The 26,764-nt window shown below is 37.1% G+C and overlaps 1 protein-coding gene across 2 annotated transcripts in view; it reads right to left on the reverse strand.

Moving 5' to 3' along the window:
• The window catches only part of LOC150103457 (putative NADPH-dependent quinone oxidoreductase VAT1L), a 234,620-nt gene that overhangs the window by 16,517 nt on the left and 191,339 nt on the right, over window positions 1-26,764 (reverse strand). For both annotated transcript variants that reach the window (XM_090397727.1, XM_090397728.1), the window contains exon 8: window positions 5,292-5,381. In XM_090397727.1, coding sequence (XP_090253853.1) covers window positions 5,292-5,381 — 90 coding nt within the window. The remainder of the gene's footprint in view (window positions 1-5,291; window positions 5,382-26,764) is intronic.

Below are 26,764 nucleotides of genomic sequence, written 5' to 3' on the forward strand. Positions count from 1 at the left end.
AATGTTATAGCTTTGCTATCATCAGCAAAGCTATAAATAGGATTCATTATTACCGAAAGAGAAGCACTGATGCATAGGAGGAATAGTGTAGGCAAAAGCACGAAGGCCTCGGATACTCCGGTGCTGATGGAAAAATTTGATGAGAGGAAACCATTCCCCATGTCATGAAATAAATTTCCAGAGAGGAAGCTGGCCATTAATTTGCTAAGGACAGATGGCAACTTAGTAAGAAGTCACAAACTAGATTTGACCAAATGTTTTGGAAATATCAGGAGAACATGAGAGTTTCTCCAACCTTTTCCATGGCATGTGTCCAAATGAGGATAAGGTTAGCTAGGAGATCTGCTGTCAAGAGAAAGAGTGGCAGAATCCGTATTTGTGATTACTAATTAACTGGTTGGCCTCCAAGTAGTGAAGATGTTGGCTGTTAGTGATCTTTTTCATTATTTTTGAAAGTACTGAAGTGAGAGTAATACGGAGAATGGTTGACTTTTATCTCCTTTTTCAGGAACAACTGAATGAAAGCTTGCTTTTCATGGCACTGAATAGATGCTAGACATATGATAACAGTTTGTAAAAGCGATACAGGATGAGTGTTAATTCTGGTGCACAAGCTTTTAATACAATCAAAGGGGTGCGGGATACCATCTAGGCCAAGGGACTTATTAACACCAAAACTAGAGTATTTTTCTGATGTCCTATTGAAAGAGGAGGCATATGTTTGTGTTGAACAGTTAGCAGAGATTTGCCATGGTCATTTAAACAAGAGGAAAAGAGTAATGGCAGGAGGTTGTCTGTCGTCTTATCATTAGGGGATATAGCATCATTGTATCATGAGGATCACTTTCTCAAAGCTGACTGGGACTCTTTTAAGAAACAGGTTGACACTGTAATAAGATTCATAAAGCCCACTGTAAACAATTACAATGGCATTATTATTGGTGCTGCCAAATGAACCATTCCAAGAGGTTTTAGGAGAGATTATATCCCAGGCTGGAATAGTGACAGTGAAAAACTCTATAAAGAATTCTCTACTAATAATAACCCTACAGTCGCCACTGAGTTACTGAAGTCTCTTGACAATGCTAGAAAAGACAAATGGATTAAAACAATGAACAATTTTAATTTTACTCATTCCAGTTGAATAGCTTGGTCCCTGATTAGGAAGCTTGACCCTAATACAAGGACTTCTGGTAAACTACCCGCCATAGATCCAAAACACATTGGAAAGCATATAGTCTCGATGACTAAATATGCTCAAGATAGAGTAGCTACGAGAGAGGTGAAACTAAAAAACCTTAAAACAGATCTTCCACCATCATCACTATCTCAAGATTTCACTTCCCAGGAACTTACCCAGGCAGTTAACTCATTGAGGACTGGGAAATTAACATCTACCCTGAATTCATTAAGAACTGTGGACCAAAAATTATTAAATGGCTTACTGCCATGTACAATAATATCCTGGACTCTGGCATACTTCCATCAATTTTTAAAAGATCTAAAATCATTGCTGTCTTAAAACCTGGCAAAGATCCTACAATTGCTTCCAACTACCGTCCTATCGCCTTGTTAAGCATCTGCCTGAAACTTCTCGAAAGAATGCTATACAACAGAATTTCTTCAAGTATACATAACAGAACTCCACAGGAACAGGCCGGCTTCAAACCTGACAGAAGTTGTTGCGATCAAGTACTGGTCTTTGCAACCTTTATAGAGAACGGTTATGAAAAACAATTGAAAACAATAGCTGTATTCGTAGACCTCTCTGCTGCCTATGACACAGTGTGGAGAGAGGATCTTATCTTAAAATTCATAGAAACTATCCCATCACCAAAACTAGCCAACCTAATTAATCAAATACTAGCAGACAGATGGATACAAGTATCTCTTAATGAATCCAAAAGTAAATTCTTTAAAAATGGCCTACCTCAGGGGTAAGTTCTTGCCCCATTGCTCTTTAACTTATATATAAGTGATATCCCAGAGACAGCATCACGGAGATTCATGTATGCTGACGATATTGCCATTGCAACTCAACATTCAACATTCCAAAAAAGCTGAGAACACCTTAACTGAAGATCTGGTTGTACTTGATAAATACTTTAGACGATGGCGATTACAACCTAACTTGAACAAAACTGAAGTGGTATCCTTTCATTTACGTAATATCCAGGCCAAGTATATCCCAAAAGTTTACTTCAGAAATAAACAGGTGAAATTTAACAATCATCCAAAATACCTAAGAGTTACCCTAGAAAGAGGTTTGACATTTAAATATCATCTAGAAAATATTGCTGGAAAATTAAAAACTCATAATAATATAATGCATAAACTTGCTGGTACTTCTTGGGGTGCTGATGCGAACACACTGCATACTACCGCACTGTCTTTGGTCTATTCTACAGCAGAGTATTGTGCTCCTGTGTGGCTGAACAGCACACATGCTTCTTTAGTCAATGTCCAGCTGAATCAAACTATGAGAATAATCTCTTGTGCTCTAATATCTATGCCTGGCTACTGGCTCCCAACTCTCAGTAATATAGTCCCCCCCCCCCTCTTTCTCTCTGCAGGACCCAAGCCTTAAGCAAATTATGGACAAAAATAATTGGAAACAGTTCCTTGCTTATCCACCAAGACGTTTCCTTCCATACTTCACAAAGATCGAAATCCAGGCACCCTGCCTGGAGGAGTGCAATACAAATTAACAGCCAGAACTTCGACCTATGCAAGTCATGGGAAGAGAGTATTGGTTTCAACATAACTCCAATCTTCAAATTCCCATTTCAAATCCGACATCTCGTCTGGAGGGCTTCAATCTCCCTAGACATGTCTGGACCACTTCAAATCGTATCAGAACAGGACATGGGAGATGTAAGCATCTCTTGCATAAAGAGCTGGTCTGATACTCCAAACTGTGAATGCAGAAGAGGGATCGACCATCAATCACATTGTGCTTGAGTGCTCTATCTACTCATTCTCAGGTTCTAAAGAGGACTTTTTTAAACTGACCACAGAATCCTTGGAGTGGATCCAGGATTTAAGGATTAAGCTCTGATTCTTAATTTTGATGTTTAATCATTTCATCCTAGTGTACCCCTTTTAATATGATTTTTACAATTGTTTTTATGCTGTTTTATGTACTTTGTGTGTATTATCCTGAGACCTGTACATCATATGTTAAATAAATATAAATGAGGATCAGAGGGGAGAGAGAGGTGGAAACATATATGTTGTGCCCAACTGCCTTGGTGAGGGACTAGAAGACCCAAGTGCCATTTGAGCAGGAGGCAAGCCTAGTGTATTATAAAAGTATGCTTTGGATTTGCTTTTTTCTTTTTTTTTCTTCTTAAGGCTGCAGTGTAAACTGAGTGACAAGCTGGAGATTTTGACTCGAACTATTGAATGATGTTGAATTTTTGTCTTGGACTGCACTGAAACACTGGTTGGAAAACAAAATATGAATTGGGAGTTTTGAGTGGAATGGGGGAATAAAGGCACTCATTCCAGGCAGAATAATTTCATTTATTTGATAGAGAAAGTAGATCTGGAGAGATGAATTATTATTATTATTATTGTTCCGGGCAACTCCAAGGAGTCAACAGACTCATCGAGGGAGGCCCTAACATCATGTCAAGAACAACTATTCGACATTCGCACAGTATCTATCATACCTTGCCTTGAACTCATTCACGGTCATAGCACCCACAACTCTGGAAGCTTATTCCACTCATTCGCTACTCTCCAAGTAAAAAACCTAGCTCTAACACCCTTGTCAACCACGCTCTTGCCCAGCTTCCATTCATGGCCCTTAGTCCTCCCACCACCTGTCATATTTTCAAAAATATCTTCTGGATCAATCTTATAGAAACCCTTCAGTAATTTGAATGTCTCAATCATATCACCCCTCCTTTGCCTATCGACCAGTTTCTGCAACCCACAAATCTTCAACCTATTCTCATAAGGTTCATTCCACAGACCTGCCACCATCTTGGTCACTCGTCTCTGGATCATCTCCACTTCCTCCCCATTACGAAGAAACCCTGGTGCCCATAACTGCACAGTAGTCCAGATGGGGTTTTATCAAGGCTCGATACAGAGGAACAACAACTTGTTTGTCTCTGCATGTTAAAGTATTTTTCAGAAGCCAAGTGATTTGGTGAGCTGTTTTAGTCACTTTTGCAATGTGCCCCCCTAAACTTCAATTCCCTATTCACCAACACTCCCAAATCCCTGGCCTCATCAATCTCCTGGAGTATGGTTCCACCAATGCGATATACTGCTGCTATTCTTTTCACCCCAAAGTGCATAACCTTACACCTTGGCACATTAAATTGACATCCATTTTTCCTAGCCCAGTCCTCCAAACTATCCAAATCATCCTGTAAAATTTTGACATCCTGTGCACTCATAATTGCTCTACCCAACTTTGCATCATCAGCAAACAAGTGAACACTTCCTCTCAAATCCTTTCTTATATCATTGACAAACAAATTGAAAAGCAGTGGTCCAAGAACAGGGCCCTGTGGCACTCCACTAGTCACAAGCCGTCTTTTAGACTCCACTCCTGAATAAACCACTCTCTGGTATCTCTCCTTCAAACACCCTCCTATCCATCTCACCAACCCTATATCTATCCCCATCTGCTCCAGTTTACTGATTAGGGTTCTATGTGGTATCCTATCAAAAGCCTTGTACCCTTCACAAAACCATGTTGTCCCCCATACAATATCCCATTTTCATCTATCCAATCCTGTATTCTTTTCTTGACTAATTTCTCTAAGACCTTGACAATGATTCCTGATATGCTAATCGGTCGGTAATTTACAACAGCAGTCTTGGAACCACCTTTATGCAGTGGAACTATTTTCCCCTCTTTCCACCCCATCGGGACTAACCCAGACCCGAGACTCAAATTACACAAAATGGTCAAGGGTACTGACAATTCTTTAGCTGCTTCTCGTACAACACGAGCTGGTATACCATCCAATCCCACAGATGTATTGATATTGAGGTTATGCAATAGACTACTCACCTCCACTTCATTCACCACAATTCCCGTATAATCTACTGGTACATTCGTTTCTGCAATGTAACCACCTGGATGATATATTCTTGCAAAGTGCTCACTCAGTAACTCAACTATATCAACTGATTCAGTTACCTCCCTACCATCGGAATGAATAGATATGTTTTGAGGTAAAGTAACTAAACTACCTGAGCTTATTAAATTGTCTGAACAATGATATATTTAATAAGATCACAAGTCTGAATATTTAACAAGAATTTACCTGTGGTTTTGGCTTTGGTTCCATGCTTGGATCGAAAGTTATTTTTCCAACATTCTTTCTGTCATGCAATTTCTGCATTGCCTCTGGAACCTATACAATAAAAAAAAGCAAATAAATTACAATATATAAAGAGGTAAAAGTATCAGACAGAGTATTTTAGATTTCAGTCAGCTGACAGCCTAAAAAAATGTTTCAAGTTGGCGATTAAAACATTCAGCTATGTAAGACTTTCTACCTTCCTCAACGTTAAAGGATTCTTATTTAGCTGATCTAAATAGTGACACATACAAACTATAAAATTAAAACTCCATTCTGGTTTTCAATTTATTATTTGCAGCACTTAGGAAATGGGGTCCTCAGATGTATTATTTTGTGTGGTACAGTACTTTTTTCAAGCTTTGTACTACCTTTTCATAAAATAAAATTATCAGAAGCAACTGTCCTCTATAAACAGTCAAATTTCATGACATAATGCATATCATATTCAAATATTTCATACAATAAATACTAATTTAATATCTTGTTTGAAAATTAGTCGCATTTTTAAGATGTAGTAGAAGTGACAAAAATAAATACTTTGTTGAAAAATAATAATCTGTTGATTTGAAGAATAGATTCGTACAATTTTTGCTATCCCAACATCAAACAATGGATTGAAGTATAGAACAGCCACAATTGAAACACTGAAATTTTTATAGAAGCAAAATTCAACATATTTGTTTACTTGCAGTAAAAATGAGCAGCTAATTTACCTTTACTTGAAAGAGACCATATAAAGGTTCCTAACGTCTTGGATGGGAATCGAAGAAGGTCTTTCCGACCAAACAGCTTCTTCTATACCAACTGAGCTGTGAAGGCTCTATGCAAGCAATTAAAATTATAATGAATACTGAGGATTTCATTATAAACTTCAATTTATTTTTTTCCTGAAAAACTTTAGTTTCCAAAAATCCCTGCATATATTATTATTACTACTATTCGTGACACCTCCAAGGAGTCCGAAGACTCATCGCGGGAGGACACTCATTGTACAATCCTCCGTCTCCACCACTACACCGAACCTCTACTACCAATCATCTACACCAGCGCCATCCGCTGCCCACCACCATAGCTAGTATTTTTTGTCTATAAATTGCGTGTGTTCTGAAGGGCCGATTTGTCTGTATGTAGGATGAAAAACCAGAGTTTCCAGGAGAAAAAACCCTGCTACCTCTGTATGAGATCGGCTAACTCATCTTCGATTGTTACAACACAATTTTTTAACTTTAATTTTGAGGGAAAACGTTTATATTTAAGTAAATATGATAAATGATAAGATTTAGAGAGTGTACACCACTGACTTTCACCTGATTTTCAACCCATTTTTGGGTGTAACATACGTTAAAGATACCAAGAAATTTTATACTTGGTTTTAATCCTTTTTCCAAGTAAGCAAAAACAAAGTTTTGCGCTTGAAATATATTCACATCTGAGTTACTTGTATAAGTAGCTCAGACATGATTAGCTACTTATAGAAGCTAATGACTTCATATCACTTGCCTTAGTATGTATCCCATAATGCAAAGCACACCCCCTTTCAGGCATGTATAATACAATGCATAATGGGAAGAGCCACTACCCAGACCGGTTTCGACCTCAATAAAGGTCAGTGGGAGCCAGACCCGTGAGAGATCCCAAGGTTAACATTAACATTACTGACAGGATGGGTGAAGCACTAGTGCTTTTCATATTCCCCTTTATCTGTAATGAGAGTTGTTTGGGAATGGGAGGTTTGTGAGCAGTCAAGCTTGCCCTCTGAGGGAGTTGTGTTAGCTATGATCAGTTGAGAGAAGAATAGCCTTCGGTCTTTTGTGTTTGTAGCAATCAGTCTCATTGTAATTGACAGCTTGTAAGATTAGTGGGTTTGAATGTGCACTTAACTTCACGAAGAATTTTTCTGCTAGATTACGAAGAAAGGAGGAAATGTATGGAATGCCGGTTTCTCGGTGAATCTGTGAATTTCTGATGAACCACGGTGCATCCAGGATCATCCTAAGGCATTTGCTCTGGATTCTCTGCAATTTCGAAATGTTTGATCTTGAAGTGTGACTCCATGCTGGAGAGGCATAGGTAATGACTGGACGTATTACCATCCGGTAGAGATGCAATTTATTATGTAGGTTCAATTTGCTCTTGCGGTTGATCAATGGGTAGAGCTGTGCTATTACTTTGGAAGATTGGGGGCCAATGAGATTGATGTGCTTGTTAAAAAGGAGTTTCTTATCCATTAATACCCCAAGATATTTGGTCTCTGATTGCCATGGGATCTTATGACCAGAGAGCAGGATGTCTTCTTTAATGCAGACCTTTCTTCTTGAAAACAACATGGCTGAGCTTTTGAGGGGGGGTTCACTTGAATCCTCTAGTTGGTGAACCAGTTTGCTAGCTCATTGATACTTCCTTGGAGTCTGGTGATTACTAGGCGAGAGCTGAGCGATCTAGCTAGAATAGCGGTGTCGTCGGCATAAAGGGCCATAGTAGTTGTTCTTGAATTGAGAGGAATATCTGCCATGTAAGTTGTGAAAAGTATTGGGGCCAGAAGAAAACCTGAGGTACTCCTGCCAGAATTTTGCGCCTTGATGACACAATTCCGTTGAGTTTTACTTGCATGTATCTTTCATTAATATATGAATATATGAGTTTCACTAGTTTAATTGGGATATTGTTTTCAATTAGTTTGAAGATAAGGCCTTGATGCCAGACCTTATCAAAGGCCTTGGCAACATCCAAAAATACAGCAGCAGTGTGAAGGTGCCAGTTAAAACCATGAGTGATATGTTCTGTTAGTCAGTGAATTTGTTGCACCGTGTTGTGAGCTTTGCAAAACCCAAATTGCTCATTTGGGATTATTTTCTGTTTGTCCACTGGTGATTGTAGTCTTGATAGGATGAGATACCAAGGTTGAAGTAATGCAGAAGTCATATATATACAGGGTGTTCGGGATAAATTTGACAGTTTCGTAAGGAAAAAGAAAATCTTCTTTGTATCTATTAAATTTAATGAATTGACAAAAAAACATTACAGGCAGAGTTAATTACAATACTATCAACAAGATTTACTCAAAATAACCACCATTAGCATCGATCACAGCTTCAATTCTGCTTCGGAACCTCGAACAAGCTGATGCTACAGTCTCCCTGGGAAGGGCCGCAAAAACTGTTTTAATTTTATCCATTAACTGGGCTTTTGTATTACTGGAAGTGCGATTGGTGTCTTTGTCAACTGCGCCCCATACAAAATAATCCATGGGGTTAAGGTCTGGGGAGTTTGGAGGCCAAACATTTGGACTGGTGAAGTCGTAGAAATTTTCAGACAACCATTTTTGACTTTTCCCAGAGGTGTGGCAAGGGGCCGAATCCTGCTGCCATACATACGGCCTACCATTGGCTACCCTTGTTATCCAGGGCTTGACTACAGTTAGCAACTCCACGAACAAAGCCCGAATTCCAATGCCAGGGTTCTTCAACACCTGTTCCTGCAGATTTGCGAGGAATTCTGCTGTACGAACGCAATCAGATCGTCTGCTAGGGATCTTTCTTCTTGCTACATCCTCGTAGTCACCATTGCAAGTCTCTAGTTCATGCCTGATTGTTTTTACTGTATTCAGGGAGCATTGGGCAGCAGTCGTAATATCCTTATTTTGATGGCGGGCACGAATCATCATGATACAAGTTATTCTCTTCCATGATTCAGGTGGGTTCCAGCTATCCATCCTTTCTGACATCTTGTATATGAATGAAGAAGGGTCCAAACTTTTAAATGAAGAGAAGTGTGTGTTAATACATGTAACTTACGGAAAAATATAATTAATTATAAATATGTCAAATTTATCCCGAACACCCTGTATATCTCATATACAAGTAGACAAAAGATGCCTGACCCTCTTAATAAAAATCTCTGGATGAGAGAAAGATGTCGAAAGTTTTTTACTTTGAGTATAATATACATTAAAGATAAGTAAGAAAAAACAAAGTTTTTTGCATGAAATACTAAAGCAAATGATATGATGTCGTTAGCCTCTATATACAAGTAGCTCAGATGTGAATATATTTCACACGCAAAACTTTGTTTTGCTTACTTGGGAAAAGGATTAAAACCAACTATAAAATTTCTTGGTATCTTTAACGTATATTACACCCAGTTCTATCTCATCATCAAGAAGAGAGCGATTCTTGATGATGAGTTAGAACTTAATAAAAAACTCAATTTTCACAAGTCTACTTTTCAACTAAATGGTTATTATCAAAAAACTACTGATAAATTCCTATTTAATCCTACCAGTCGCCGTAATGAAGAGACCATTAGTGTAAAAGGTAATATTTCTATTCAACACATAAGCTCTATCTCACCCAAATTAGCCAAGGTTCTTAGAAAATACAACATAAGAACTTTATTTACTCCTCTTCCTAAAATCCGTTCCCTTGTGAACCATCCGAAACCTAGACATCATAATCTTAAATATCCTGGTGTTTACCAAATCTGGTGCAACTGTGACATACCTTACTTTGTCCAAATGGAGAAGTCAATTGAGTTACGCACTGAGGAGCACAAGAGAGAGACGTCACTTACAAGAGAACGCGAGGCAGTGCTTTGTCTAGTCATGTTCTATTCTCGGCCAATTCTAATGAAGAAAACCCTGGCCATACAGTTCTATGGGACAAGTCTAATAACATTTTCCATTGCCATGATGAAGTAGAAAGGAAGATAATAGAATCAAAGGAAATCATTCTCAACCCCCTACATCTGAACAACAACCTGTGTTATAACCTTTCAGACTGTCATTCTGCTGTGGTCAAATACTGGCATTCACGAGATGCTATACGCATGCATACGCCCAACAATGAAGCCAACGAGGGAACAATTTTGAATGTGCAGACTTCAACGTTGAAATATATATACACCAATTTTCTGTGTAGTTTACAGTTATTTCCTCTGTGTGTTTTTTTCTGGTTATTTCTTTTTTTAATGTGCACCTGACGAAGGCTGATACAAGCTGAAACTAGTTCTGTCGTACTAATAAACTTTGTTTGCATTTCTCTCGGTTCTAGTCATTCAATCTTTTTATAAAAATGTACAACAACTGAGTAAATCAATCTTCATACATCTCTAGTCCTTATGAGCATCTCATAATAGTACAAGGGATTTCCAGAAAACATTGAAGAGGATAGGCCTGAACATCGACAGGCTAGTGTTTCTCAAGCGCTGTAAATTCCATGCCGTGTTTCCTAAGTTTATCTCCTTTAAAGAAAATATTAAAATGGAATGAGCTAAAAGGATTTATCATAGAGCAAAGTTAGATCTTCTCGCCAAGAGGATATTTGATAGAAAATGCACTCTCGCTTTTTTATTTAACAAAAAAACCACGTTATCTCAGGAAAATGAACAATTTCTAAGTAGTGACAGTTGGAATCTTATTAGAGTGAGAAGTGAATCTGAAGCCGCCAAAATTCAAAATGACAATAAATTGAAACTTATTAAAAAAATTTGAAGCTCTTAAAAAACACAAAGTAATTTGACTTCTTTGAAACAACACCTCCATCCTGACAAAGTTGTGATTAACAAATCAACGTATGATCTTTCTGATGCAGAGAAAAGTATCCTCAGTAAGGGCCTAAATTTTATTTTATCTACTAGATCTATTCCGAAAAAATTATTACGTACTAAGATAGAAAAAGCTACCTTTTTTCTTCCTACCCAAGAGTCAAACCTACTCCACATTGAATCCATTTTCATCATCAATAATGCCAAAACCCCTACAGACAATATTTCTTCATCGGAATGACAGACTCTTAAGAAGTTACAAAACAACAAAAATATAATTATTCTTCCCGTGGATAAAGGCAACGCCACAGTTGTTCTTATCATCATCATCAACAACCATGGGTCCAATGTCGATAGGTGTCTGCTGCCATCTTGATATGATTCTTCCATTGCATTCTGTTTCGTGCAGGATGACTCAATTCGTGTATAAATTTTCTGCACCATTTGACGATGTCATCGCCCCATTCTCTGTTTGGTCTTCCTCTTTTGTTCTTTCCTTCAATCATTCCAAACAGCAACGTTTTTAATTTTCTCTCATCATTCATCATCATCAAATTCCTGACATGTACCCTCAAGGGGTGTACAGGATATGATAGTACTACATGAAAAATTTACATCATTACTAACTACCTATCTACAATTTTCCTCCAAAATAGTCTCTGTTACTTATCAAGACTCCAACAATATCAGATCTTATATTTCTATTGTCTAAGGCACTTTGTACGGTATCAACCCACCTATATCTTGGTCATCTGCTGGGTCGTTTTCCTGCCAACCTGGCAGAGAACATTTGTTTTGCGAATCTTTCCTTGCCCATTCTCTTTAAGTGACCATACCACCTGAGATTAGCTGTGTTAACGCATTCCTGGATTCTAACAATGTCAAGTTCTTTGCTCAAATCTTCGTTTTTAATATGATATTGCCATTGATGCCATCTGTTTATGCCTCTAATCTTTCTCAGGACTCTCATATCTGCGGTCTCTGGTCTTTGGTCAAGTGTTTTACTTCTGACCCAGCTCTCAAATCCATAAGTTAATACTGGTTTGAACACTGTCTTGTATACAGCTAATTTGGTGTTCCTACTAATTTCTCTCTTATTCCATATGAATTTATTCAATTGACTTCCTACCATACCAGATTGGTTGATTCTGTTGTCTATTTCCATATTTAATTTACCATCTTCACTAAAATTCGTGCCTAAGTAGCTGAAATGTTTTACTTGTTTCCACAGGTTCCCCATTCACAACACAGTTGACATTTTGATCAATTTTACCTATTTTCATTGTCTTTGTCTTTTTAATGCTGACCTTCATACCATATCTATTACTACAGTTATTCAATTTAGTCAGAAAATCTTGCAAACTTGCAGCAGATTTATTTAGAAGTATAACATCGTCTGCATAAAGCAAAGAGCTGACATTAACATCTCCAATTCTGATATCATGTTTAATACCACTTTCCTTCATAATGTGATCCATATAGATAATGAATAACAAAAGGGATAATGTACATCCTTGTCTCAAACCAGATTTAACATTAAACCATCTTCCTGTACTTCCTTCAATTCTAACTGCTGACTTTCAAATAAAGACTAAGTATTGCTTGATATAATGCCCCATTGACACCATATAACTGCAGCGTATTGAATAGCTTCTCTCTCTTGGCACCTTGTCATATGCCTTTTCCAGATAGACAAAACTTAAATACAGATCTTTGTTATATTCCCATGCTTTCTCGATTATTTGTCGTAAAGTGAAGATCTGATCCTGACAGCCTCTATTTGACCTGAATCCAGCTTGTTCTTCACCAAGCTTTTCTTCCACAATTCTTCTCAACTGTTTCTCAAGTATACTTGCATAGATCTTGTCAGGAACACTCAGTAGGGAAATACCTTTGTAATTCTCACATTCAGTTTTATTTCCCTTTTTATATATGGGTACTACTAGAGCTCTACTCCAATCATCAGGAATTTGTCCCTCTGTCCAGGCTTTCTGAACTATGCAGTGCAGCCACTGTAAGACTTTTATACTACCATACTTCAGCATTTCTGGTTGAATATCATCTACTCCTGCTGCCTTTCCACATTTCAAGCCTTTGATGGCATTTTCTACTTCAAGTAAGGATATGCATTCCTGACTGCCTGTTGAGTGTTTTTTTTATCACTGTGCTATCACTGCTTGTTTCATTTAGCAACTTTTCGAAGTAATTAGTCTATACTTCAAGGATATCGTTTTCTCCTGTTTTCATGTCACCTTTATCATATCTAACTCCTTTTACAGCACTCTTTCCTCTATTTCTAAGCTTCTTCAACAACCTACAGAATATCTTACCACCTTCTTGATATTTATTTTCTATGTTCTTGCCAAAGTCCTCCCATGACTTTTGTTTAGCTAGTTTTACACAGTGTTTCGCTTTCTTACATTTGTCTCTGTATTCTCTAAGAGCAAAAGCTGACTAATTTGCCAGGAACTTTTGATATGCTATCTTCTTTTCCTTCACTGTCTCTTTAACTTCCTGTGTCCACCATGGAGTTCTGATTTGTCTATCCTTGCAGACTACCTCACCACATGCCTCCGTGCCTCTCTGGCTGAATCAATCAGGGTTTTTTTCAAGGCTTGCCACTGAATCTCCAAGGTTTGGTTCCTGTTCTCAAACTCTTTCATTTTTTTCCCAATAATGTTTGTATATTTTATTCTACAGTTCACATCTGAGAGCTGCTCAACTTTTATTCGCTTTAAAACTTTCTTACGTTATTCTTTTCAATATGAAATTCAATTTTATCCTGCTCAATTTTAAGTAGTGATCACTTCCAATTTCAAATTTTCTGTACACTCTGGTGTCCTGCACCAGGGAGCAAACATCACTATTGACAATAACATAGTCAATGACACTTTTCTTATTCCTTGCTTCTTCTCTCCATGTCCATTTGTGTACATTTTTATGTTGGAACATAGTGTTAGTAATAACTAGTCCATGTCCTGAGCAGAAATCCAACAGATATTTGCCATTACCATTAGCTTTGCTCTTTTCCCCAAATTTTCCCAATATATTTTTGTATGTCTGACAATCATTTCCTACTGTCGTGACGTTCTATTTTCATGTTATGTTCTAAATCCACCATCTTGGTTCAAGTCACTCTTATCAATATAACAACTAATTGCAAATTGATCACCGATACAAAAGTAGGGAAATTTATAATTATACTGCGCCACCCTATTTTTAGATTAGTCTATATAAAATAGTAGGATCAATTTTTAATTAAGTTAGCAGTCTCCTCATTTATTTAGGCCGAATTATTTACTATTCCACTTGGGGTTCCTGCAAGATTCGAATATTTATGAACGGTGCAATAAAAAGAAATTCAGGCAAACACAATATTTAGATCAACAAAATAAAACATTTAATATATGATATATATAACAAATACAAGAAAACTGCTTTAAAATGAAACAATACAATTAACTTAATACATCTTGCTAAGTCACTCATGCCAATTCAATGTTCTAAACTTTCACATACAATTCACAGCTTCAAAACCACAAGCTTTCTTAACTCAAGTTAATAAAACGAAACTTCTTATTTGATCAGTCTCTACATATCTATCAGCTGTACTTAATGTTTAAATTCACAGGAAGCACTAATCAAGGTAGATAATATTCCAAGCAATCTTATTTCGGACTTTGAACTTCGAAGATATGTTAATGTTAGAATAAACAAACAAGTATGACTACTCTTACCAGATACAATCTTCAATACATCAATTAATTGTGAGCACACTTATGAATTAATTTATTTACGTTAGCAGAACACATTAATAAAAATTCTCCAACGATTTAACTGAACTACTGTTAATCACGCTTCACTACTCTAAAAAAAAAACACATCAATAAGGCATTGATAATTCTCCTTGATTACTTTTCTCAAACTAGTTAATTTCAATATAATTCTTCTCAGGGCAACATAGAATTAAGACGTAATCCTAGGCTAACTGGAACTAATCAGAATTTTTCATTGAATGTCCAGTTCTTTATTTATCCGGTTACGGCATTAATTTTCCTTTACAACACAGCTGACTTCACTTGCAACTAAGTATATGGTTCACTATGTTTTGGCTCACTTCTAAACACTATTCTCATGAATTTCTGCCCTAGAGAACTTATAATTTTCTTCCACTTCCTTTGCTTGTATCCTACCTTCCTTTCCGCTCTGTAAAAACTTCCTCCCTTCTCTCTAATTAAAAATCTTCTATAATATCTTTTTTCTCCTTTTAGTCCGAAGGTCACGCTCTATTCGACTCGTGCTTGTTTATTTCATGCGTCTCCATGACAACCAATGAACGCAAACATTTCGCTAATGTAATACAATGCTTTACTACTACATGAGTGATTACATAACGTTAAATTTTCACAAATAAGAATAAACAGAATATTTGAGCTATTTACTCAGCTTTTTCATTACGTATAGAATTAATTATAATAATACTTTTCGTTACATCATATATATATTTTAGTTATTATAAATTCTGCACATATTATTGCTTAATAAATTAATAGTAGGTTAAATTTAGAATAAATATTTAAATAGTAATCCTAAATTAAGAAATAATAAATAATTTTTATACAAATCATGATTAATACATAATAAGCAATGTTAAATGTGAATGAAAAAAAATAAATTACACAACATAGTTTCATTCACAATTTAACACTACTCTGCTATTTAGATCCCCAACAAGGACCTACTTTTCCTCTTTCATTGTGTCAGTTGCTTTTTCTAAAGCATCAAAAAATTCCTCCACTTCTACCTTAGTAGAACCTTTTGTGGGACCATAGGCACAAATAAGTCTGTTTAAGTTAAGGGATATATATCCCATATAGTTTCTTAGCCGAATGAGAAACTCAAAGAGTTTCATGCCGAATATAGTAGAAACTATATAAAGTTTGGCGATTCCAAGCGTAAGCAAATACCTGGATACTGCACAACTGACCCTTAAGGTAGTGCAAGCTGAGGCAACTCATGTCTAAGGTGGAGCAAGCTCCGATCACTATTCTTGATATTTACCCATAATGTGAACTTAGCTCCCAGGAGCTGTATTACTGTTCACATTATGAGAGAAGGTCACTACCCAGACCGGTTTCGACCTTTATTGAGGTCTCATCAGTGAGTAGGTCGCCGAATTGAAGCCTTTGGCTCTTCATATGTCTAATAATATATTAGGACACCTCTCGGCAATACTCATAGAAGGGTGGTAAGTTCTGTTCGCTACAAACTTGATATCAACTAGGTCTACCTACTCACTGATTTCTAGCCTGGTTCCCACTGATGAGACCTTTTTTCAGCGGCCCTGAGAGAAAGCTCCATGTTCCAGTCCTTCTTCAAACCTGTTCCAGCGGATTCCAGCAACAGTTTAGGAGAACCGAAAAGAGAGCTCCGATTGAAGTCCTGCCTTAGTAAGATTCCTTTGTTCTTTTTGTGGTTTTTTTTAGGCTTATACACGGCATTCCACTATTTTGTAGGAATAGACTATCCTTGGAAAGTCTTCTTCCTTTCTTTCATTAAATAATGTCTTCGTTTTACCGAGGGTAAGAACCCTCGGGTTTGAAATAGATACTGGTATTCACCAGAGGACGTTTGCGAGGGCTATTATTGACTGCGTCGGGGCAGACAATTTTTCCGGTTTCACCCCTTATGGGGGGAAGGTTTCAAGTTGTATGCAAAGACGCTGCAACTAGAGAAAAACTTCTGAAAGGAGTCGAGTGCGCGGCAAAAATTTTTCAACCTTTTGTGGTAGGAAGCTTTGTCAAAAGAGTAAGAATAGATCGTTTTCAGCTTGAATACTTAGAAGAAGACAATGACATCATAACTAAAGTATTCTTGAAATGGGGAGCTGTTCGGGATATCGAAATTGGCACGGACGCTGAGATCCCACAATGGAAATCTGGTGAAGTAACCTTTTCCATCATGATGAAGGCAGAAATTCCGAATTTCATCAAGATAGGATCGGCCAGGGTAATGGTGAGTTACCCGGGAGTAAAGAGGCAATGCTTTAGATGCGGCGCCCTCACTCATCTAGGGGCCCAGTGCCCGAAGTTAATATGCAAGAACTGCCTAACAGCGGGCCATACAGTAGCACAGTGCCAGTCAGCATGCCTAAAATGCGGCACTAATGGCCATAAGGTGGACACCTGTCCAGACAGAAACCTGGTCGAAAAATTGGGAGGCAGTATTATGCCCAACACGGAAGCAACAGCCAAAAATGTCATTGGCACAGAACCGAATGAGTTCCCTACCCTGAAGGCCGTGCATGAGGGAACAACAAGAAAGAATCATGCCGCCACGTCTGAAACACTGCCGAATACACCAATAGAGAAACCTACAACCAGGAAAGACAAAAAGCAGAAAGAACCAGCCACCGAGCAAACCGCCACTACAAATGTAGCAACCGAAAATAACCAGCAGCACCAACAAAAAGGAACTATCACTGCAGTCACAATAGACGAGGACACGGAGGCAGTAGATATGGAAATCAACAATGCAGAAAGCACACAAAAGAGGCCAGCCAGCCCTGAAGAAGTAAATATAAAAAAACCAAAACCAGCTGAAGTTGGAAAAATAAAGTCAACTTCAGAACCCACAAAGTTTCCTCACGCAAAGGCCAATGCACCTATATTGCATCTCTTAAAAGATTTCCCCGAGGAGGAGGCGAGACTACGAAAAGCAATAGAAACATTCGGAGACATTCAACTGATACTCACAGGACAAAACGGGCCAAGAGTCGTCAGTGCAGAATGGAACGACGTGTTTGTCGATAATATAGATGAAATCACTCCTGAAAAGATCATTGGTCTTATCGATGCAGAGGACGACGTGGGACTAGCACTGCACAGAGGCCTCTACATGCTAAACCACATCCGTGGAGACAAATTAGCAGATCTCATCATTAAAACTCACAACAACAGACAGCAGGAGGATTTAAACCTCGCCTAACAAGTCAGCCGACTCCTAGTATCGATCTGCCAGAGGGAAAGAAGAAAAAAAAAAAAGCCCCTTCTACGTTTCTTGGTTCTGTTTCTGTATGTTCACGCTTAATCCACATAGGAGGGGGCAGACCTGAGAACCCGAGCGACGAAGGCTTACAGCGACGCGGTGCAGCTCCTTGCGGGCTGCATCACTCGGGCCAGGCTCTTCCCCTGTTCTTGCAGTAGTTTTCTGTTAATTCACCGACTTTTGTTGTTCTGTTTATGCGTGTTCTAGCTTCTTTGTTGTTTCCGTTTATGTGTGTCTTAGTTCTTTTGATTTTCAATTTATGTGTGTCTTAGTTCTTTTGATTTTCAATTTATGTGTGTCTTCCTGCATTTGTTTTTTCACTTCTTTCATCGGCCAGACATCTGAAGAGGTGGCTGGCCGGAGAACGCGGAGGAGAACGGATGGAGGGAGATAATGTCGGAGATCTGCTTGGTGCTGGCATTTAAGTCAGGCCAAGTAGATCGACTGAGGCCTCTTTTAACTATCTACTACTATCCACTCTATCTTCCTTCTCCTCTCTCACTATCAAGCTGACTCTCAGCACAACTTTTTTAAATCTAAAGAGGCCAGTGATGAAAGGCATGAACTCCCATTCTACCTACTCACTGATGAGACCTCAATAAAGGTTGAAACCGGTCTGGGTAGTGACCTTCTCTCATAATGTGAACAGTAATACAGCTCCTGGGAGCTAAGTTCACATTATGGGTAAATATCAAGAATAGTGATCGGAGCTTGCTCCACCTTAGACATGAGTTGCCTCAGCTTGCACTACCTTAAGGGTCAGTTGCTGCAGTATCCAGGTATTTGCTTACGCTTGGAATCGCCAAACTTTATATAGTTTCTACTATATTCGGCATGAAACTCTTTGAGTTTCTCATTCGGCTAAGAAACTATATGGGATATATATCCCTTAACTTAAACAAGTTATATATATATATGTCGATGAATTGAAGCCTTTGGCTCTTCATATGTTTAACAAATAAGTCTCATTGTCTAATTCCCCATTCTGATATTAGCCCACATCACTCTCCTTAAGACTGCCTGCCATTCAAGAAGATTAGTCCCGTATTTTGTGTCGAATACTATGGCTACTCCTTCTTTTACTTGATTGTCATTTCCTGAATATAACATTTTGTATTTATTGCTCAGAAAGATCTCACCAGTTTTTGCCTTTTTTGTTTCAGTCACCCCTATTATGTCGATCTGGTACTTATCTAATTCCTCAGCCAGCTCCATTTCTTTGCCATTCAGGCTTCTTATGTTGATAGTTGCGATCTTCAATTCTGGCGATATTGAGTTGGGGTGTGTTTTAGGATTTGTTCCAGTAGCTGACTTTTTGCTGTTCACCTTGGTTCCTGGCGAAAACAACGGGGGCCTTGTTTAACCAGGCGACGCCCCAGCCGGCATGAAATTTTGTCATGTTGTACCATCATTTTTTATATTGGTTTAAGCCAATAAGAATACAATTCGGTTGGCTAAATCCCAAATTGCCAGTCCATCCTCCTTCGTTCAGTATCCAGGAAGATACCCAACAGGGTGCACCACGAGAAGGTGAGGATTGGACATTAGGTCAAAAGCCCTGGTTGGTTCTCCGCATTCCTTTAAAGGCTATATGGAGGTCTCCTCTCAGTTATACAGCTTTGACCCTTAAGCACCCCAACCATCATTCATTCTACATATAATGCCAAATAGACGTAGTTTCCTTTTGATTATTTTCTGGATCAAATTTTTTTTTTGGTTGTATTCGTCTGTAGATTTCCTCATTGTTCACTTTCTGTATCCAGCGTAGATCTTTCTATAGCACTTCCTCTAAAATGCCAATATTCCCTCAGGAGTACCCAGGCCTCGCATACAGGTTTCTACAATGCGCAGTTCAGTTTGCATCTTTATAGCTCGGCTCTTCTATATTTTGTCCATGGCTTTTAAAATAGTTGTTGCTCTGGCTATTCTAATTTTTATCTCTTTTTTGGGGTCCAAGTCATGCATCATATGGCATCCAAGATATGTGAAATGTTCCACATTTTCCAGTTGAAATCTGTCTCTATTGTAACTCTGTTCAGTAACTCCTGTTGTCTAAATATCATTGTTTTAGTTTTTTCAAAGTTGACATTTAGTCCATATCTTTTTCCTTCTGTGTATAGTATTTGCAATGTCTGTTCCAGCCTTGCTGCGTCTTCTTCAATCAGGACGATGTCATCTGCAAAGCAGAGGTAGTTTATTCTCATGCCATTTATTGAAATGCCTCCACCTTCTTTTTAACATTGATGAATATCAAAATAAGATGATGGAATTATTACGGAGTGACACTTACTCGATCCTTGAGAGAGAGAGAGAGATCCCACTCATAAACTCCACAACCGAATCAACAATTTACTGAGAACTACCTAGAAACATTCGCTTTTTCTCTACATTCTCTCCATCTGCTTATACCACGATTATATGGACTTCCTAAAATTCACAAGGCAAATATCCCACTTTGACCTATCGTAGAAGGAACTGACTCTCCAACATACAACCTTTCCAATTATCTAGCAAAATCTCTCAAATGTTTTTGCAGTAAGTCATCATCCTTTATTAAAAACTCTGCAGATTTCGTATCATGTATAAAAGATATCATTATTAAGGAAGATGAAATCATGGCAAGCTTTGACATAGTCCTCTTATTCACCAATGTAACTACAGACGAAGTTCTTGTTCTACTCAAGGATAAATTATCTAAAAAGATCATGGCCTTACTTACTTGTTGCATCAACTCAGGATACTTCAAATTTCAGGATACCATCTATAAACAGAATCATGATCTTGCAATGGGTAATCCATTGCTCCTGTACTTGCTAACATCCTATCTAGAAGATCTGGAAGTTAAAGCCATCTCTTCCTATCCTTTAAAACCAAGAATTTGGAAAAGATATATTGACGACATTTTCCTGATTTGGAGCCATGGGCGTGAATCTCTCCTGAACTTCCTTGAACATCTAAATAGTCAACACCAAAACAAAATTTACAGCTGAGTAAATTTACAAAATTTACTGTTTGAAGCTAATGGTTCACTTCCTTTTTTGGACATCAAATTGACCCGTTCCTCAGAAAAACTTAAAATCTCGATTTACAGAAAACCTACACACACTAACAGATATCTCCACGGTCATTCCCATCATTATCCTCCTCAGAAGTTTGGTTATTATCAAAAAACTACTGATAAATTCCTATTTAATCCTCCCGGTCACCGTAATGAAGAGACCATTAGCGTAAAAGGTAATATTTCTGTTCCATACATAAGTTCTGTCTCACCCAAATTAGCCAGGGTTCTTAGAAAATATAACATAAGAACTTTATTTATTTATTTATGGACTTTATTCCTAAAATCCACTCCCTTATGAGCCATCCGAAAAATCGTGGAATCTAGAGAAATCATCTTCAATCCTGTTCATCTAAATAATAACTTGAGCTACAACCTCCCAGATTGTCATTCAGCTGTAATCATGTACTGGCATTCACGAGATGCTACTAGCATGCACTTTCCCAACAATACAACTAACGAAAGAACGGCTTTAAATACAACCGCAAAGATAGAGACTCTCTATGATGTTCATAGTTTATTTAAGCTTCAGTGTTTTAGTGTTTTTTCTTTTTACTTTCTTTTATAATCTCACCTGATGAAAACTGTTAAGCCGAAACTAGTTGTGTTTTTATATTAAAACCTTTTTACTTGAATCTCGGTTCTAGTCATTCAATTTTTTTATAAAAATATATATACAGGGTGTTCGGGATAAATTTGACATATTTATAATTAATTATATTTTTCCGTAAGTTACATGTATTAACACACACTTCTCTTCATTTAAAAGTTTGGACCCTTCTTCATTCATATACAAGATGTCAGAAAGGATGGATAGCTGGAACCCACCTGAATCATGGAAGAGAATAACTTGTATCATGATGATTCGTGCCCGCCATCAAAATAAGGATATTACGACTGCTGCCCAATGCTCCCTGAATACAGTAAAAACAATCAGGCATGAACTAGAGACTTGCAATGGTGACTACGAGGATGTAGCAAGAAGAAAGATCCCTAGCAGACGATCTGATTGCGTTCGTACAGCAGAATTCCTCGCAAATCTGCAGGAACAGGTGTTGAAGAACCCTGGCATTGGAATTCGGGCTTTGTTCGTGGAGTTGCTAACTGTAGTCAAGCCCTGGATAACAAGGGTAGCCAATGGTAGGCCGTATGTATGGCAGCAGGATTCGGCCCCTTGCCACACCTCTGGGAAAAGTCAAAAATGGTTGTCTGAAAATTTCTACGACTTCACCAGTCCAAATGTTTGGCCTCCGAACTCCCCAGACCTTAACCCCATGGATTATTTTGTATGGGGCGCAGTTGAAAAAGACACCAATCGCACTTCCAGTAATACAAAAGCCCAGTTAATGGATAAAATTAAAACAGTTTTTGCGGCCCTTCCCAGGGAGACTGTAGCATCAGCTTGTTCGAGGTTCCGAAGCAGAATTGAAGCTGTGATCGATGCTAATGGTGGTTATTTTGAGTAAATCTTGTTGATAGTATTGTAATTAACTCTGCCTGTAATGTTTTTTTGTCAATTCATTAAATTTAATAGATACAAAGAAGATTTTCTTTTTCCTTACGAAACTGTCAAATTTATCCCGAACACCCTGTATATATATATATATATATATATATATATATGCCACTGTAATGCGTTTCCTGATTTCACACCTCCATCAGCTAAATATGGCAGTATTTATTAATGTAATATTCCCATGATGTTACTATTTGTCTTAGAGTAAATATCTGATCCTGATTTTGGACTGAATCCAGCTTGTTCTTCTCAAGTTCAAGTTGCTCTTCCACAATTTTTCTTAGCTCTTCTTCTTCTTCTTCCTAACATGGAATATAGGCCATGTGGCCTGTTCCGGTCTCATGCCATCTCTTTCTTGGTCTTCCGATTCTTCTTTTTCCACTTATTTTGTATCTGTATAATATTTTTGGTAGTCTGCTGTTGTCCATTCGATTTAAATGTTCTAGCCATTTTTGTTTATACTGTCTTATGTAGTAATTAATTGGTTTGATTTTTAGGGATTGTAAGATTTCTTCATTTGTTTTGTGGTCCCACTTGGTATATCCAGCTGTTTTTCTGAGGAACTTCATTTCTGCTGTTTGAATTCGTTTTTCATCTTTCCTTTTCATGGTCCATGTTTCGCTTCCGTATAGTAGAGTTGGTTTTGAAAAGACATCATATAGTCTGATTCTAGTGTGTTTTTGTACCAGGGATGGCTTAAATATACTGTTTATTATGCCATTTACTTTGACAAAGTTTGATATTTTAGTGTCTATGTCTTTTTCTTCTTCATATGATAGATCACATCCCAAGTATCTGAAAGTGTTTACTTGTTCTAGTATTTTATTATCTATCACTATTTTACTGCTTATTGGGTTTTCTCCTTTGAATGCCATTATTTTTGTTTTTTCTTTGGATATTGTCATATTATATTGCTTTGAGATATCATTTAATGATTTTAATGATCTTTGTAAGTCATCTTCTGATGTAGCTAATACTATTTGATCATCTGCAAATAGTAGTGTATCTATCTTCATTTGTGGGGTCATTTGTATACCAAATGGGTTATGCTGTTTCCAGATTGTTAATATTTCATTTATATATATATTGAAAAGCAGAGGTGAGAGGGTACATCCTTGTCGTACTCCTCTTGATATATCTTTCCATTCTGAGGTGTGTTCTAATTTAACTGCTATTTTATTTCCTGTATATATTTCTTGAATAGATTGTAAAAGTTGGTTTGGTATGTTTAAATTGGTTAATATTTTAAACAATTTTTGTCGACTAATTTTGTCAAAAGCTTTTTCATAATCAATAAATGCCACATGTGTTTCTTTTTGAAATTCTCTTCTCTTTTCTATTAATAATTTTAAAGTAAAAATTGGATCTATGCAGGATCGGCCTTTTCGGAAGCCATTTTGTTCTTCTAGTAATTTATTTTCTACAATGCTGCTTAGTTTCTCTTTTAATATTCCTGCATATATTTTATATCCTGTATTCAGCAGGCTAATTCCCCTATAATTATTGCAATTGTCTTTATTTCCTTTTTTATAGATTGGGATGACCAGTGCTTTTTTCCAAGAGTTAGGGGTTTTTCCGGACATCCAAACCATATTAAAAAATTTCAAAAGTCTTTCATTAAATTTTTCACCTGCCTTTTTGTATAGTTCTATATTTATATTGTCTTCTCCTGGCGTTTTCCTATTTTTCAGTTCTAACATTGTGATATTTTCTATTAGGTCATTCTTTGTCTTATAAAATTTTAATTCATTGTTCTCATCTGTCCAGAGATTTTGGAAATAGGTCACCCATTTTTCTAAATCTATTGTTTGTATTTTTATCTTTTCTTTTATTTCTTTATTCATGTATTTTATTACTTTATAGGTTTTGGGTTGTGGCTTAAATAAATCCTTTTCTAGTTCTGTTACAAAATTGTTCCATCTTTCTCTATGTTTTTTCCTTACTTCTCATTTTGCAATTGCACTATTTCTTTTATACTCTATTTCTGCTTCTATTGTTTTGGAATTTAGCCATTTCTGGTAACTGTCCTTTTTGGTTTTTATTATATTTTCTATTTCTTTGTTCCAGTCTCGTAGTCCTCTTTTTCTAATCCATTTGTGCTTTATTCCTAAGGTTTCTGTTGCTGCTTTTGTGAGAATTTGTTTCAAATTTTCCCATTCATCTTCTATGTCCCTTGATTCATGTGTGGTTTCTGTTTTTAAGTTTGTGCATTTTTGATATTGTAGTCTAACTTGAGGATCCCGTAATGAAGAAATTTTGTAGCTTGGCTGGTAAGAATTTTCAATTCTATGTGTTTTTAGCCACTTTGGTTTAAAACGAATTTTTGCTGATACCATATAATGATCAGAGTTTAATTCAAAGCCTCGATATGCTCTTATGTCTAAAATTAACTCCGCTAATTTAAAATTTGTGATAACGTAGTCAATTACTGATTTGTATCCTCTGGCTGACCAAGTATATTTATGTATTTCCTTGTGTTTAAACATTGAATTCATTCTCATATTATTATAAATGACAAAATTGCGCAATCTGCAACCATTTTGATTACATGTATCTTCGCCAAATTTACCTATGTTTGTTTTGTATTTTTTGCTTCCTATTCTGGCATTTAAATCTCCTGCTAGCAGTAAATAGTCAGTTTTGTTTGTTTTATCTATGGCATTCTGTAATTCTTTATAAAATATATTACTGTCTTCTTCTTTTCCCTCTTCTGGTGCATATGCACCAATTATTGTTATGTGGCCTCTTAATGTCTTGAGTCTAATTTCTATTAGTCTTTCATTCAAATAGTTGTAATATACAATATTGTTCTTTAGGGATTTATGTACCATAATCATTATACCTGCTTTTGCTCTTTCTTCTTTTTTTACCCCACTATAGATTTGTATATAGTTGTTTGTTTCTTTTGTACCTTTTTGTTTTTTCTTTGTTTCTGTTACTATACATATCTTTATGTTAGCTTGGTTTAGTTGTTTATCAAGTTCTTCTTCTTTGTGTGCAATGCTTCTCACATTCCATGTTGCAATCTTCATTATGTGTTCCTTTTTCCAATTTCGTTTACCGTTTCCTGGGTTGTGGTCTTTTCCCTGACAGTCCGTCCGGCTTTTCTTTGCATAAAACTTGAAAGTATTTTGAATTTCCCCAGGGCAGGTTACTAACCTGTCGCTGGGTAAGTCCAGTGGTAGGGCTGCTACCTAACGCCTCTGGACAGGCAGATCTAACAGCATTTACTCTGTTAGGGTGTTAAGGTTATACCGCCCATTTTTCTTAGCCTGTTTCTGTAAATCATTCCTGGAAGACTTGGTATGGAGATTTCTCTTCAATTCTCACATTTGGCTTTATTTATTATTTTTTATTTTATTATTATTATTCTATTTATAGATGGATACTATGAGGGTTCTGCTCCAATCAATCAGAATTCAACCTTCTGGCTAGGTCTTCTGCATTAAGTAACTTCAGTAATATCTTTATACCTCCACAATTGAACATTTATGTTTCAATAACACCTATTCCAGCTATATCTTTCTGTAGTTTTTTTTTAGTCTACTACTTTTACATTTTTGCATTCTCTGTGTTCTCTCAAGGCATCTGCTGAATTATTTGATAAGAACTTTAAAATATATTATTATTATTAACATTTGACCTCCATGGAGTCAGAGACTCATCATGGGAATACACACTATTGCACACAATGCTCATCCAACTGTGCTTAAATTGATTCAATGAGTCTATATTCACAACACACTCAGGCAATGCATTCCACTCACCAACCGCTCTCCATGCAAAGAATCTACTTCTCACTCCTCTACTCAAACCCACCTTATACAGTTTCCAGTGATGGCCTCTTGTTCTATCCCCCTCTCCCATTCTATGAAAAACCTACTCCATGTTGATGCCACAACAACCCCTGACTAGCTTATATGTCTAAATCATATTCTCCCTCCTCCTCCTATTCACGAGACTATGCAACTTACATTATCTTAATATACTTTCTCCTTTTCCCATATGTGGAATCACAAGGTCAGTCAGTCAGTGATGAAAAGTTTAGGAGAAGCTTGAGCTATTGCATGAATGAAGAGTTAAGCAGAAAGAGGATAAACTGCTTGGGCAACTGATTAAGTGCTATTTAATAGCAACATATATATTCCTGAGATCCAAAAGCTGAATGAGGAGGGTGTAAAATAGATGAATGAATGAAGAGATTAAGCATGCAATCTGAAATAAGAAGACTTGATGGCATATCAGCATGTATTGCTAACAGGACAAGTTCCA

Source organism: Typopeltis vanoorti, chromosome 9 (genome assembly GCF_054136105.1).
Source record: "Typopeltis vanoorti isolate ZY-2024b chromosome 9, IOZ_Tvanoo_1.0, whole genome shotgun sequence".
NCBI classification, from domain to species: domain Eukaryota; kingdom Metazoa; phylum Arthropoda; class Arachnida; order Uropygi; family Thelyphonidae; genus Typopeltis; species Typopeltis vanoorti.